This window comes from Amblyomma americanum, chromosome 3, assembly GCF_052857255.1.
Source record: "Amblyomma americanum isolate KBUSLIRL-KWMA chromosome 3, ASM5285725v1, whole genome shotgun sequence".
NCBI classification, from domain to species: domain Eukaryota; kingdom Metazoa; phylum Arthropoda; class Arachnida; order Ixodida; family Ixodidae; genus Amblyomma; species Amblyomma americanum.
Window position 1 is genome coordinate 952676 of NC_135499.1, and position 15362 is coordinate 968037.

At 52.7% G+C, this 15362-nt stretch overlaps 1 protein-coding gene across 1 annotated transcript in view; it reads right to left on the reverse strand.

Moving 5' to 3' along the window:
- LOC144124408 (alkaline phosphatase-like) overlaps positions 1–15362 on the reverse strand; it is a 231017-nt gene that overhangs the window by 97485 nt on the left and 118170 nt on the right. Inside the window, exon 4 of the mRNA XM_077657035.1 lies at positions 83–275. Coding sequence (XP_077513161.1) covers positions 83–275 — 193 coding nt within the window. The remainder of the gene's footprint in view (positions 1–82; positions 276–15362) is intronic.

Genomic DNA, 15362 nt, shown 5'->3' on the forward strand with positions numbered 1-15362 from the left:
TTCACTTCGTTTTGTGTTGCGATAAATAGTGCCCTCTCTCTACCATGAAGCCCATCATGGAGACAGCGATTCGAGAACGCACCGAGCAAGAAGTCGGTCTTTTCTGGCTTGACGCTCAGCAGCTGTTGCCGGGTCCACACGTAGCTGGCGTTGCCTATATTGGACCTCGCCTTCCTCCAATCCTCGATGAGGTCCTTGCCATCCTTGCGGACGCCCGGCTTGCCTTCCTCGTCGGCGGTGCCTCGGAACATTTTCCTCCCGCCGCCCATCACCACCTGCAATATTGAAGGCCTGCCTCTGAGCCATGGGCAAACAATCGTGCTCGCAGCATCGAAGCAAGAACAAAAAATCCTTGAAGGCAGCGCATGCTGTCTTCGCGAATGGTGGTGGCGACAAGCGCAGCAACAAGCTCTTCAAGAATTTCATGCAAGCCGGTCAGCATGCCTTTCCGTCGTGCGCATTTCTCTGAAGAAGCTGAACGAAACGGGCCCGCGTCCAGCCCAAGGGAAACCTTACAGCGAAAAATTAAAAAAAATGGCAGTTGCTTGGTTAACGTGGTTAACACTGGAATTCAGCGAAAAGCAAGCACGCTTGCAAAGGGTCAGAGGCTCGTCCATGGCAGCTCCGCTACACGCTCGCGACAGCCGTTTTATATATACCCACACGACCACGTGGCTATGACGTCCTATCACATCGTCTGACGACATCCCCATCGGATGTCATCACGTGGCTTCACATCATCCGATCGGATGCGCTTAGTTCAAAGGTGATCTAAACGTCATGAGTAAAGGGTTCGACTACATAACTGTAGCACATGTGGTCATACACAGCTATCCTTCGTTGGGCTAAAGGTCGATCAAGGTCATTGTGCTGCCTACCCGAAGACTGCTTTACCTAGCGTAGTAAAGCTTTTCTCTTAAAAAAAAATGGCCCGAGATTACACTTTTCGATCATGCGATTTTTCAGCGCAAGTGCTGCGGCAGTTGAAACACAGACGACCGCGGACGGAACACGCAGTGATCAATGAAACGGGCGCTGGGTGTCGGCTTCATCAGCAAACGCTGCGAACCATCGCTGCTGGACCTCTCCTTTGGCGGTGCGTTTCGCAGCAGCTGCCGCCGGCGACGTAGCGCCGCTCTTGCAGCACCCACCCTCTGCGATGTAACGCTGTCGCCTGCTCTACCTGTAGCCTCCCACTGGGCCGCGTCTCGATGGAGGCGAAACGCTAAGGCGCCCGTTTGCTGTACGACGTCACTGCAGGGTAGATTCCCAGGTGGTCGAAATTATTCCGGAGCCCTCCACTACGGCACCTTTTTCTATATTAATGCGAAGCATTAGATGGCTATGTCCCAAGTTTCGCGTCAGAAAAACATTCTCTGCGTGTGAATGCGTCCTTTTCGCTGGTTTTCCACATACCATGCACCAACTGGCCCAACAAGCTACGCTTCTTCAATACATTCACCTCGTTCTGTGTCGATAAATATGCAAACGTTTCGTTTTGTTAGTGTTTGATGAGATCTCGCTGTGGGAAAAATTTGGTGGATGTCGTGGTGCAATTAGTTAATTTTGGCGGCAGCACACTTTGGCGGCAGCAGTGGCCACGATGACAGCTGCCTAATTCATTCCCTGTGCTGTTCGCAGAAATTCTACCTCAACGACGCAAGCAACAGCAATGTGTCCGATAAAGAGCCAGTGCACGTGCCCTAGCACCTCGCTCATCATCGTTTGGAGACCAACATACTTTGCCAACGTACTGCCATTGGCGCCACTTTCAACATCTGGCCTGCATAAAAAGCGACCTGGAAGCGTGCACTAAACTTTGGCGGCAGAGGTGGCCACGATGACAGCTGCCTAATTCGTTCCCTGTGCTGTTCGCAGAAATTCTACCTCAACGACGCAAGCAACAGCAATGTGTCCGATAAAGAGCCAGCGCACGTGCCCTTGCACCTCGCTCGTCATCGGTTGGAGACCAACATACTTCGCCAACGTACTTTCATTGGCGCCACTTTCAACATCTGGCCTGCATAAAAAGCGACCTGGAAGCGTGCACTAAACTTTGGCGGCAGAAGTGGCCACGATGACAGCTGCCTAATTAGTTCCCTGTGCTGTTCGCAGAAATTCTACCTCAACGACGCAAAGCAACAGCAATGTGTCCGATAAAGAGCCAGCGCACGTGCCCTTGCACCTCGCTCGTCATCGGTTGGAGACCAGCATACTTCGCCAACGTACTGCCATTGGCGCCACTTTCAACATCTGGCCTGCATAAAAAGCGACCTGGAAGCATCGTGCACTAAACTTTGGCGGCAGCAGTGGCCACGATGACAGCTGCCTAATTCGTTCCCTGTGCTGTTCGCAGAAATTCTACCTCAACGACGCAAAGCAACAGCAATGTGTCCGATAAAGAGCCAGCGCACATGCCCTTGCACCTCGCTCGTCATCGGTTGGAGACCAACATACTTTGCCAACGTACTGCCATTGGCGCAACTTTCAACATCTGGCCTGCATAAAAAGCGACCTGGAAGCATCGTGCACTAAACTTTGGCGGCAGCAGTGGCCACGATGACAGCTGCCTAATTCGTTCCCTGTGCTGTTCGCAGAAATTCTACCTCAACGACGCAAGCAACAGCAATGTGTCTGATAAAGAGCCAGCGTACGTGCCCTTGCACCTCGCTCGTCATCGGTTGGAGACCAACATACTTCGCCAACGTACTTCCACTGGCGCCACTTTCTACATCTGGCCTGCATAAAAAGCGACCTGGAAGCATCGTGCACTAAACCTTGCCGGCAGCAGTGGCCACGATGACAGCTGCCTAATTCATTCCCTGTGCTGTTCGCAGAAATTCTACCTCAACGACGCAAGCAACAGCAATGTGTCCGATAAAGAGCCAGTGCACGTGCCCTAGCACCTCGCTCATCATCGGTTGGAGACCAACATACTTTGCCAACGTACTGCCATTGGCGCCACTTTCAACATCTGGCCTGCATAAAAAGCGACCTGGAAGCGTGCACTAAACTTTGGCGGCAGAGGTGGCCACGATGACAGCTGCCTAATTCGTTCCCTGTGCTGTTCGCAGAAATTCTACCTCAACGACGCAAGCAACAGCAATGTGTCCGATAAAGAGCCAGCGCACGTGCCCTTGCACCTCGCTCGTCATCGGTTGGAGACCAACATACTTCGCCAACGTACTTTCATTGGCGCCACTTTCAACATCTGGCCTGCATAAAAAGCGACCTGGAAGCGTGCACTAAACTTTGGCGGCAGAAGTGGCCACGATGACAGCTGCCTAATTAGTTCCCTGTGCTGTTCGCAGAAATTCTACCTCAACGACGCAAAGCAACAGCAATGTGTCCGATAAAGAGCCAGCGCACGTGCCCTTGCACCTCGCTCGTCATCGGTTGGAGACCAGCATACTTCGCCAACGTACTGCCATTGGCGCCACTTTCAACATCTGGCCTGCATAAAAAGCGACCTGGAAGCATCGTGCACTAAGCTTTGGCGGCAGCAGTGGCCACGATGACAGCTGCCTAATTCGTTCCCTGTGCTGTTCGCAGAAATTCTACCTCAACGACGCAAAGCAACAGCAATGTGTCCGATAAAGAGCCAGCGCACATGCCCTTGCACCTCGCTCGTCATCGGTTGGAGACCAACATACTTTGCCAACGTACTGCCATTGGCGCCACTTTCAACATCTGGCCTGCATAAAAAGCGACCTGGAAGCATCGTGCACTAAACTTTGGCGGCAGCAGTGGCCACGATGACAGCTGCCTAATTCGTTCCCTGTGCTGTTCGCAGAAATTCTACCTCAACGACGCAAGCAACAGCAATGTGTCTGATAAAGAGCCAGCGTACGTGCCCTTGCACCTCGCTCGTCATCGGTTGGAGACCAACATACTTCGCCAACGTACTTCCACTGGCGCCACTTTCTACATCTGGCCTGCATAAAAAGCGACCTGGAAGCATCGTGCACTAAACCTTGCCGGCAGCAGTGGCCACGATGACAGCTGCCTAATTCATTCCCTGTGCTGTTCGCAGAAATTCTACCTCAACGACGCAAGCAACAGCAATGTGTCCGATAAAGAGCCAGTGCACGTGCCCTAGCACCTCGCTCATCATCGGTTGGAGACCAACATACTTTGCCAACGTACTGCCATTGGCGCCACTTTCAACATCTGGCCTGCATAAAAAGCGACCTGGAAGCGTGCACTAAACTTTGGCGGCAGAGGTGGCCACGATGACAGCTGCCTAATTCGTTCCCTGTGCTGTTCGCAGAAATTCTACCTCAACGACGCAAGCAACAGCAATGTGTCCGATAAAGAGCCAGCGCACGTGCCCTTGCACCTCGCTCGTCATCGGTTGGAGACCAACATACTTCGCCAACGTACTTTCATTGGCGCCACTTTCAACATCTGGCCTGCATAAAAAGCGACCTGGAAGCGTGCACTAAACTTTGGCGGCAGAGGTGGCCACGATGACAGCTGCCTAATTCGTTCCCTGTGCTGTTCGCAGAAATTCTACCTCAACGACGCAAGCAACAGCAATGTGTCCGATAAAGAGCCAGCGCACGTGCCCTTGCACCTCGCTCGTCATCGGTTGGAGACCAACATACTTCGCCAACGTACTTTCATTGGCGCCACTTTCAACATCTGGCCTGCATAAAAAGCGACCTGGAAGCGTGCACTAAACTTTGGCGGCAGAAGTGGCCACGATGACAGCTGCCTAATTTGTTCCCTGTGCTGTTCGCAGAAATTCTACCTCAACGACGCAAAGCAACAGCAATGTGTCCGATAAAGAGCCAGCGCACGTGCCCTTGCACCTCGCTCGTCATCGGTTGGAGACCAGCATACTTCGCCAACGTACTGCCATTGGCGCCACTTTCAACATCTGGCCTGCATAAAAAGCGACCTGGAAGCATCGTGCACTAAACTTTGGCGGCAGCAGTGGCCACGATGACAGCTGCCTAATTCGTTCCCTGTGCTGTTCGCAGAAATTCTACCTCAACGACGCAAAGCAACAGCAATGTGTCCGATAAAGAGCCAGCGCACATGCCCTTGCACCTCGGTCGTCATCGGTTGGAGACCAACATACTTTGCCAACGTACTGCCAGTGGCGCCACTTTCAACATCTCGCCTGCATAAAAAGCGACCTGGAAGCATCGTGCACTAAACTTTGGCGGCAGCAGTGGCCACGATGACAGCTGCCTAATTCGTTCCCTGTGCTGTTCGCAGAAATTCTACCTCAACGACGCAAGCAACAGCAATGTGTCTGATAAAGAGCCAGCGTACGTGCCCTTGCACCTCGCTCGTCATCGGTTGGAGACCAACATACTTCGCCAACGTACTTCCACTGGCGCCACTTTCTACATCTGGCCTGCATAAAAAGCGACCTGGAAGCATCGTGCACTAAACCTTGCCGGCAGCAGTGGCCACGATGACAGCTGCCTAATTCATTCCCTGTGCTGTTCGCAGAAATTCTACCTCAACGACGCAAGCAACAGCAATGTGTCCGATAAAGAGCCAGTGCACGTGCCCTTGCACCTCGCTCGTCATCGGTTGGAGACCAACATACTTCGCCAACGTACTTTCATTGGCGCCACTTTCAACATCTGGCCTGCATAAAAAGCGACCTGGAAGCGTGCACTAAACTTTGGCGGCAGAAGTGGCCACGATGACAGCTGCCTAATTAGTTCCCTGTGCTGTTCGCAGAAATTCTACCTCAACGACGCAAAGCAACAGCAATGTGTCCGATAAAGAGCCAGCGCACGTGCCCTTGCACCTCGCTCGTCATCGGTTGGAGACCAGCATACTTCGCCAACGTACTGCCATTGGCGCCACTTTCAACATCTGGCCTGCATAAAAAGCGACCTGGAAGCATCGTGCACTAAACTTTGGCGGCAGCAGTGGCCACGATGACAGCTGCCTAATTCGTTCCCTGTGCTGTTCGCAGAAATTCTACCTCAACGACGCAAAGCAACAGCAATGTGTCCGATAAAGAGCCAGCGCACATGCCCTTGCACCTCGCTCGTCATCGGTTGGAGACCAACATACTTTGCCAACGTACTGCCATTGGCGCCACTTTCAACATCTGGCCTGCATAAAAAGCGACCTGGAAGCATCGTGCACTAAACTTTGGCGGCCGCAGTGGCCACGATGACAGCTGCCTAATTCGTTCCCTGTGCTGTTCGCAGAAATTCTACCTCAACGACGCAAGCAACAGCAATGTGTCTGATAAAGAGCCAGCGTACGTGCCCTTGCACCTCGCTCGTCATCGGTTGGAGACCAACATACTTCGCCAACGTACTTCCACTGGCGCCACTTTCTACATCTGGCCTGCATAAAAAGCGACCTGGAAGCATCGTGCACTAAACCTTGCCGGCAGCAGTGGCCACGATGACAGCTGCCTAATTCATTCCCTGTGCTGTTCGCAGAAATTCTACCTCAACGACGCAAGCAACAGCAATGTGTCCGATAAAGAGCCAGCGCACGTCCCCTTGCACCTCGCTCATCATCGGTTGGAGACCAACACACTTTGCCAACGTACTGCCATTGGCGCCACTTTCAACATCTGGCCTGCATAAAAAGCGACCTGGAAGCGTGCACTAAACTTTGGCGACAGAGGTGGCCACGATGACAGCTGCCTAATTCGTTCCCTGTGCTGTTCGCAGAAATTCTACCTCAACGACGCAAGCAACAGCAATGTGTCCGATAAAGAGCCAGCGCACGTGCCCTTGCACCTCGCTCATCATCGGTTGGAGACCAACATACTTTGCCAACGTACTGCCATTGGCGCCACTTTCAACATCTGGCCTGCATAAAAAGCGACCTGGAAGCGTGCACTAAACTTTGGCGGCAGCAGTGGCCACGATGACAGCTGCCTAATTCATTCCCTGTGCTGTTCGCAGAAATTCTACCTCAACGACGCAAGCAACAGCAATGTGTCCGATAAAGAGCCAGCGCACGTGCCCTTGCACCTCGCTCGTCATCGGTTGGAGACCAACATACTTCGCCAACGTACTTCCACTGGCGCCACTTTCAACATCTGGCCTGCATAAAAAGCGACCTGGAAGCATCGTGCACTAAACTTTGGCGGCAGCAGTGGCCACGATGACAGCTGCCTAATTCTTTCCCTGTGCTGTTCGCAGAAATTCTACCTCAACGACGCAAGCAACAGCAATGTGTCTGATAAAGAGCCAGCGCACGTGCCCTTGCACCTCGCTCGTCATCGGTTGGAGACCAACATACTTCGCCAACGTACTTCCATTGGCGCCACTTTCAACATCTGGCCTGCATAAAAAGCGACCTGGAAGCATCGTGCACTAAACTTTGGCGGCAGCAGTGGCCACGATGACAGCTGCCTAATTCATTCCCTGTGCTGTTCCCAGAAATTCTACCTCAACGACGCAAGCAACAGCAATTTGTCCGATAAAGAGCCAGCGCACGTGCCCTTGCACCTCGCTCATCATCGGTTGGAGACCAACATACTTTGCCAACGTAGTTCCATTGGCGACACCTTCGACATCTGGCCTGCATAAAAAGCGACCTGGAAGCGTGCACTAAACTTTGGCGGCAGCAGTGGCCACGATGACAGCTGCCTAATTCGTTCCCTGTGCTGTTCGCAGAAATTCTACCTCAACGACGCAAGCAACAGCAATGTGTCCGATAAAGAGCCAGCGCACGTGCCCTTGCACCTCGCTCGTCATCGGTTGGAGACCAACATACTTTGCCAACGTACTGCCATTGGCGCAACTTTCAACATCTGGCCTGCATAAAAAGCGACCTGGAAGCATCGTGCACTAAACTTTGGCGGCAGCAGTGGCCACGATGACAGCTGCCTAATTCGTTCCCTGTGCTGTTCGCAGAAATTCTACCTCAACGACGCAAGCAACAGCAATGTGTCTGATAAAGAGCCAGCGTACGTGCCCTTGCACCTCGCTCGTCATCGGTTGGAGACCAACATACTTCGCCAACGTACTTCCACTGGCGCCACTTTCTACATCTGGCCTGCATAAAAAGCGACCTGGAAGCATCGTGCACTAAACCTTGCCGGCAGCAGTGGCCACGATGACAGCTGCCTAATTCATTCCCTGTGCTGTTCGCAGAAATTCTACCTCAACGACGCAAGCAACAGCAATGTGTCCGATAAAGAGCCAGTGCACGTGCCCTAGCACCTCGCTCATCATCGGTTGGAGACCAACATACTTTGCCAACGTACTGCCATTGGCGCCACTTTCAACATCTGGCCTGCATAAAAAGCGACCTGGAAGCGTGCACTAAACTTTGGCGGCAGAGGTGGCCACGATGACAGCTGCCTAATTCGTTCCCTGTGCTGTTCGCAGAAATTCTACCTCAACGACGCAAGCAACAGCAATGTGTCCGATAAAGAGCCAGCGCACGTGCCCTTGCACCTCGCTCGTCATCGGTTGGAGACCAACATACTTCGCCAACGTACTTTCATTGGCGCCACTTTCAACATCTGGCCTGCATAAAAAGCGACCTGGAAGCGTGCACTAAACTTTGGCGGCAGAAGTGGCCACGATGACAGCTGCCTAATTAGTTCCCTGTGCTGTTCGCAGAAATTCTACCTCAACGACGCAAAGCAACAGCAATGTGTCCGATAAAGAGCCAGCGCACGTGCCCTTGCACCTCGCTCGTCATCGGTTGGAGACCAGCATACTTCGCCAACGTACTGCCATTGGCGCCACTTTCAACATCTGGCCTGCATAAAAAGCGACCTGGAAGCATCGTGCACTAAGCTTTGGCGGCAGCAGTGGCCACGATGACAGCTGCCTAATTCGTTCCCTGTGCTGTTCGCAGAAATTCTACCTCAACGACGCAAAGCAACAGCAATGTGTCCGATAAAGAGCCAGCGCACATGCCCTTGCACCTCGCTCGTCATCGGTTGGAGACCAACATACTTTGCCAACGTACTGCCATTGGCGCCACTTTCAACATCTGGCCTGCATAAAAAGCGACCTGGAAGCATCGTGCACTAAACTTTGGCGGCAGCAGTGGCCACGATGACAGCTGCCTAATTCGTTCCCTGTGCTGTTCGCAGAAATTCTACCTCAACGACGCAAGCAACAGCAATGTGTCTGATAAAGAGCCAGCGTACGTGCCCTTGCACCTCGCTCGTCATCGGTTGGAGACCAACATACTTCGCCAACGTACTTCCACTGGCGCCACTTTCTACATCTGGCCTGCATAAAAAGCGACCTGGAAGCATCGTGCACTAAACCTTGCCGGCAGCAGTGGCCACGATGACAGCTGCCTAATTCATTCCCTGTGCTGTTCGCAGAAATTCTACCTCAACGACGCAAGCAACAGCAATGTGTCCGATAAAGAGCCAGTGCACGTGCCCTAGCACCTCGCTCATCATCGGTTGGAGACCAACATACTTTGCCAACGTACTGCCATTGGCGCCACTTTCAACATCTGGCCTGCATAAAAAGCGACCTGGAAGCGTGCACTAAACTTTGGCGGCAGAGGTGGCCACGATGACAGCTGCCTAATTCGTTCCCTGTGCTGTTCGCAGAAATTCTACCTCAACGACGCAAGCAACAGCAATGTGTCCGATAAAGAGCCAGCGCACGTGCCCTTGCACCTCGCTCGTCATCGGTTGGAGACCAACATACTTCGCCAACGTACTTTCATTGGCGCCACTTTCAACATCTGGCCTGCATAAAAAGCGACCTGGAAGCGTGCACTAAACTTTGGCGGCAGAGGTGGCCACGATGACAGCTGCCTAATTCGTTCCCTGTGCTGTTCGCAGAAATTCTACCTCAACGACGCAAGCAACAGCAATGTGTCCGATAAAGAGCCAGCGCACGTGCCCTTGCACCTCGCTCGTCATCGGTTGGAGACCAACATACTTCGCCAACGTACTTTCATTGGCGCCACTTTCAACATCTGGCCTGCATAAAAAGCGACCTGGAAGCGTGCACTAAACTTTGGCGGCAGAAGTGGCCACGATGACAGCTGCCTAATTTGTTCCCTGTGCTGTTCGCAGAAATTCTACCTCAACGACGCAAAGCAACAGCAATGTGTCCGATAAAGAGCCAGCGCACGTGCCCTTGCACCTCGCTCGTCATCGGTTGGAGACCAGCATACTTCGCCAACGTACTGCCATTGGCGCCACTTTCAACATCTGGCCTGCATAAAAAGCGACCTGGAAGCATCGTGCACTAAACTTTGGCGGCAGCAGTGGCCACGATGACAGCTGCCTAATTCGTTCCCTGTGCTGTTCGCAGAAATTCTACCTCAACGACGCAAAGCAACAGCAATGTGTCCGATAAAGAGCCAGCGCACATGCCCTTGCACCTCGGTCGTCATCGGTTGGAGACCAACATACTTTGCCAACGTACTGCCAGTGGCGCCACTTTCAACATCTCGCCTGCATAAAAAGCGACCTGGAAGCATCGTGCACTAAACTTTGGCGGCAGCAGTGGCCACGATGACAGCTGCCTAATTCGTTCCCTGTGCTGTTCGCAGAAATTCTACCTCAACGACGCAAGCAACAGCAATGTGTCTGATAAAGAGCCAGCGTACGTGCCCTTGCACCTCGCTCGTCATCGGTTGGAGACCAACATACTTCGCCAACGTACTTCCACTGGCGCCACTTTCTACATCTGGCCTGCATAAAAAGCGACCTGGAAGCATCGTGCACTAAACCTTGCCGGCAGCAGTGGCCACGATGACAGCTGCCTAATTCATTCCCTGTGCTGTTCGCAGAAATTCTACCTCAACGACGCAAGCAACAGCAATGTGTCCGATAAAGAGCCAGTGCACGTGCCCTTGCACCTCGCTCGTCATCGGTTGGAGACCAACATACTTCGCCAACGTACTTTCATTGGCGCCACTTTCAACATCTGGCCTGCATAAAAAGCGACCTGGAAGCGTGCACTAAACTTTGGCGGCAGAAGTGGCCACGATGACAGCTGCCTAATTAGTTCCCTGTGCTGTTCGCAGAAATTCTACCTCAACGACGCAAAGCAACAGCAATGTGTCCGATAAAGAGCCAGCGCACGTGCCCTTGCACCTCGCTCGTCATCGGTTGGAGACCAGCATACTTCGCCAACGTACTGCCATTGGCGCCACTTTCAACATCTGGCCTGCATAAAAAGCGACCTGGAAGCATCGTGCACTAAACTTTGGCGGCAGCAGTGGCCACGATGACAGCTGCCTAATTCGTTCCCTGTGCTGTTCGCAGAAATTCTACCTCAACGACGCAAAGCAACAGCAATGTGTCCGATAAAGAGCCAGCGCACATGCCCTTGCACCTCGCTCGTCATCGGTTGGAGACCAACATACTTTGCCAACGTACTGCCATTGGCGCCACTTTCAACATCTGGCCTGCATAAAAAGCGACCTGGAAGCATCGTGCACTAAACTTTGGCGGCCGCAGTGGCCACGATGACAGCTGCCTAATTCGTTCCCTGTGCTGTTCGCAGAAATTCTACCTCAACGACGCAAGCAACAGCAATGTGTCTGATAAAGAGCCAGCGTACGTGCCCTTGCACCTCGCTCGTCATCGGTTGGAGACCAACATACTTCGCCAACGTACTTCCACTGGCGCCACTTTCTACATCTGGCCTGCATAAAAAGCGACCTGGAAGCATCGTGCACTAAACCTTGCCGGCAGCAGTGGCCACGATGACAGCTGCCTAATTCATTCCCTGTGCTGTTCGCAGAAATTCTACCTCAACGACGCAAGCAACAGCAATGTGTCCGATAAAGAGCCAGCGCACGTCCCCTTGCACCTCGCTCATCATCGGTTGGAGACCAACACACTTTGCCAACGTACTGCCATTGGCGCCACTTTCAACATCTGGCCTGCATAAAAAGCGACCTGGAAGCGTGCACTAAACTTTGGCGACAGAGGTGGCCACGATGACAGCTGCCTAATTCGTTCCCTGTGCTGTTCGCAGAAATTCTACCTCAACGACGCAAGCAACAGCAATGTGTCCGATAAAGAGCCAGCGCACGTGCCCTTGCACCTCGCTCATCATCGGTTGGAGACCAACATACTTTGCCAACGTACTGCCATTGGCGCCACTTTCAACATCTGGCCTGCATAAAAAGCGACCTGGAAGCGTGCACTAAACTTTGGCGGCAGCAGTGGCCACGATGACAGCTGCCTAATTCATTCCCTGTGCTGTTCGCAGAAATTCTACCTCAACGACGCAAGCAACAGCAATGTGTCCGATAAAGAGCCAGCGCACGTGCCCTTGCACCTCGCTCGTCATCGGTTGGAGACCAACATACTTCGCCAACGTACTTCCACTGGCGCCACTTTCAACATCTGGCCTGCATAAAAAGCGACCTGGAAGCATCGTGCACTAAACTTTGGCGGCAGCAGTGGCCACGATGACAGCTGCCTAATTCTTTCCCTGTGCTGTTCGCAGAAATTCTACCTCAACGACGCAAGCAACAGCAATGTGTCTGATAAAGAGCCAGCGCACGTGCCCTTGCACCTCGCTCGTCATCGGTTGGAGACCAACATACTTCGCCAACGTACTTCCATTGGCGCCACTTTCAACATCTGGCCTGCATAAAAAGCGACCTGGAAGCATCGTGCACTAAACTTTGGCGGCAGCAGTGGCCACGATGACAGCTGCCTAATTCATTCCCTGTGCTGTTCCCAGAAATTCTACCTCAACGACGCAAGCAACAGCAATTTGTCCGATAAAGAGCCAGCGCACGTGCCCTTGCACCTCGCTCATCATCGGTTGGAGACCAACATACTTTGCCAACGTAGTTCCATTGGCGACACCTTCGACATCTGGCCTGCATAAAAAGCGACCTGGAAGCGTGCACTAAACTTTGGCGGCAGCAGTGGCCACGATGACAGCTGCCTAATTCGTTCCCTGTGCTGTTCGCAGAAATTCTACCTCAACGACGCAAGCAACAGCAATGTGTCCGATAAAGAGCCAGCGCACGTGCCCTTGCACCTCGCTCGTCATCGGTTGGAGACCAACATACTTCGCCAACGTACTTTCATTGGCGCCACTTTCAACATCTGGCCTGCATAAAAAGCGACCTGGAAGCATCGTGCACTAAACTTTGGCAGCAGCAGTGGCCACGATGACAGCTGCCTAATACGTTCCCTGTGCTGTTCGCAGAAATTCTACCTCAACGACGCAAGCAACAGCAATGTGTCTGATAAAGAGCCAGCGCACGTGCCCTTGCACCTCGCTCGTCATCGGTTGGAGACGAACATACTTCGCCAAAGTACTTCCATTGGCGCCACTTTCAACATCTGGCCTGCATAAAATGCGACCTGGAAGCGTGCACTAAACTTTGGCGGCAGCAGTGGCCACGATGACAGCTGCCTAATTCGTTCCCTGTGCTGTTCGCAGGTTGGCTGTTTTATTTTTATTTTTTAGCTAAAGTAAAATCAGTTTTCAAGTTGCAACTGCTGCTGCCAAGTTTATTGTAATGCCTGATGATACTGAATGTGCACAGTGTTAGATGCTAGTGGCTGATACTGAAGGTTATTCCTGTACTGTATGCCACATTGTACAGCATATACAACTGTCACAAAATTTGGCGCATATTTTGAAAAAAAAAAAAACGGCGCTGCCCGTAAGCAGTCACGCCAGCGCGCTGTAAAATAAAACAAACAAAAAACAGCGGAGAAGAAACCCCAGAAAGCGCGCAGCTTTGCGTGTGCTGCAGCCCTTTCCGTTTCGCTCCCTGGCTCGGCGGCAACGGAGACATGGCCGCGCGCGGCGTCGATTTCTCTAGAATGTCCTAGTAGTCTCTACTCATTGTCGGCAGAGAGGGCGTAACCCCGACCGTGCAAAGCGGTGCCCTCTCTCTCCCCTCGCGTCGCCGACAGCGCGAGACGAGAGAGCCCTCGATGCTTCTAGAACCCGGTCTCCGAGCTTGACCAACGGGGCGCGCGCCCGGTGCGAGGAGGAGGAGCTTGTGCAGTTGATACTGCGTGTATGTGCGCGCCTACCTTGGGGCAAAGAATGAAGAGACGTGGACAGCACCTATAAAAATGAGGGCTTTAACCGCTGTCTGTCAAGGTTCTGAGAAGCGCGCCCGCTCGACTCCCGGGAGAACACCACCGCCCAGCCACGGACCAGCGAGGCAACGTGCGCCAGTCTGCGGATCGGCCCTGTGGTGCTCCCCAGGTTCGTAGGACTGTTTTAGTGCCCGGTGAACAAATTGTGTTGTTTATTATTGCGAAAGCTATACTACGCCAGATCTAACCGTCCGTCGCGTATGCCGTGATCCCCCCCAGAGCCGGCGCTGCGTTTGGCATGTGGTGTGACGTCAGCTCTCTCTGTTGCTATGACAACGCATGAAGTCTGCTTGCTCCCCGCCGCAGCTAGAAAGGAGCCGCTCGTCGCGTGTGCCGTCGCCCCCGAGCGGGCGCCGCGCCTAGCAGGTGGTCTCTCCGTTGATATGACGACCTCGTCGCCTTGCGCTCGCTCCGTGGCGGCTTCACTGGGATATATAGCGGTGGGCTACGCGTTAGTTGATCAGTCTCGCCATGGAAGTTACCGACGATGAGTCTATATCTGAATCTAGTTGCTCTACTGCTTCGGAACAGTTTAATTCTAAGGCGAAAGCTAAACAATCTTTCGCAATTCAACCACGTTTAACAAGATCTAAACAACAGCTAATTTTTTGTCTCTCTGTGTTAGTGCACCTAAGGCGCAAAGATTCTGTTGAATTGTAATCTCTCGAGTGTTACTTTGCACGAGTTGCATTGTATTTGTAAATCACTGTATCTGCTCCTACGAGTGTTTGTGAACTCTTGTGTATCGTCTCTTTCCTGTATAAACTTTGTTTTGTTTTGTGAACCTTTGGCTCCGACCCATTCTCTGGCCACGAAACGACCTACCGCCTTGTCACTTGGTAGCTGGTCTCCGGCTGAGCTTGCCACGCTGAGTCGAGGGCATCTCCTTTGTGACCGAGACCGCTACCCCTACACGCTCTAAGGGTATCTGGGAGTGCACGCAAATGTGCGCGAAGTGGTGACAATCTTTGTTCATAAAGTTTCGAGACTGATTTATTTGCTTCTCTAGAAATCATTCCCTAAAACAAATGTTGGGGCGTATGTGCAGCGCCATCTTTTCGGGCTAACCTGAGCTATTTGTGTTAATTGCTGTGGCAGCCGCTAGATGGCACTACACGTAGTAAAATACGTTTCACTAGTCGTCTGCGCATCCTACTCTGAGTGAATGTGGAGAGATGGACGTCCACCTCAAACAGCGTGTAAACACAAAATTCTGTGTGAAGCTTGGCGAGACAGCCACACAGACGTATGAGCTCCTTCATGACGCTTACGGCAACGAGGCATTATCGCGGGCGCGAGTTTTCGAGTGGCACAAGAGGTTCGTTTCGTGGAGAAC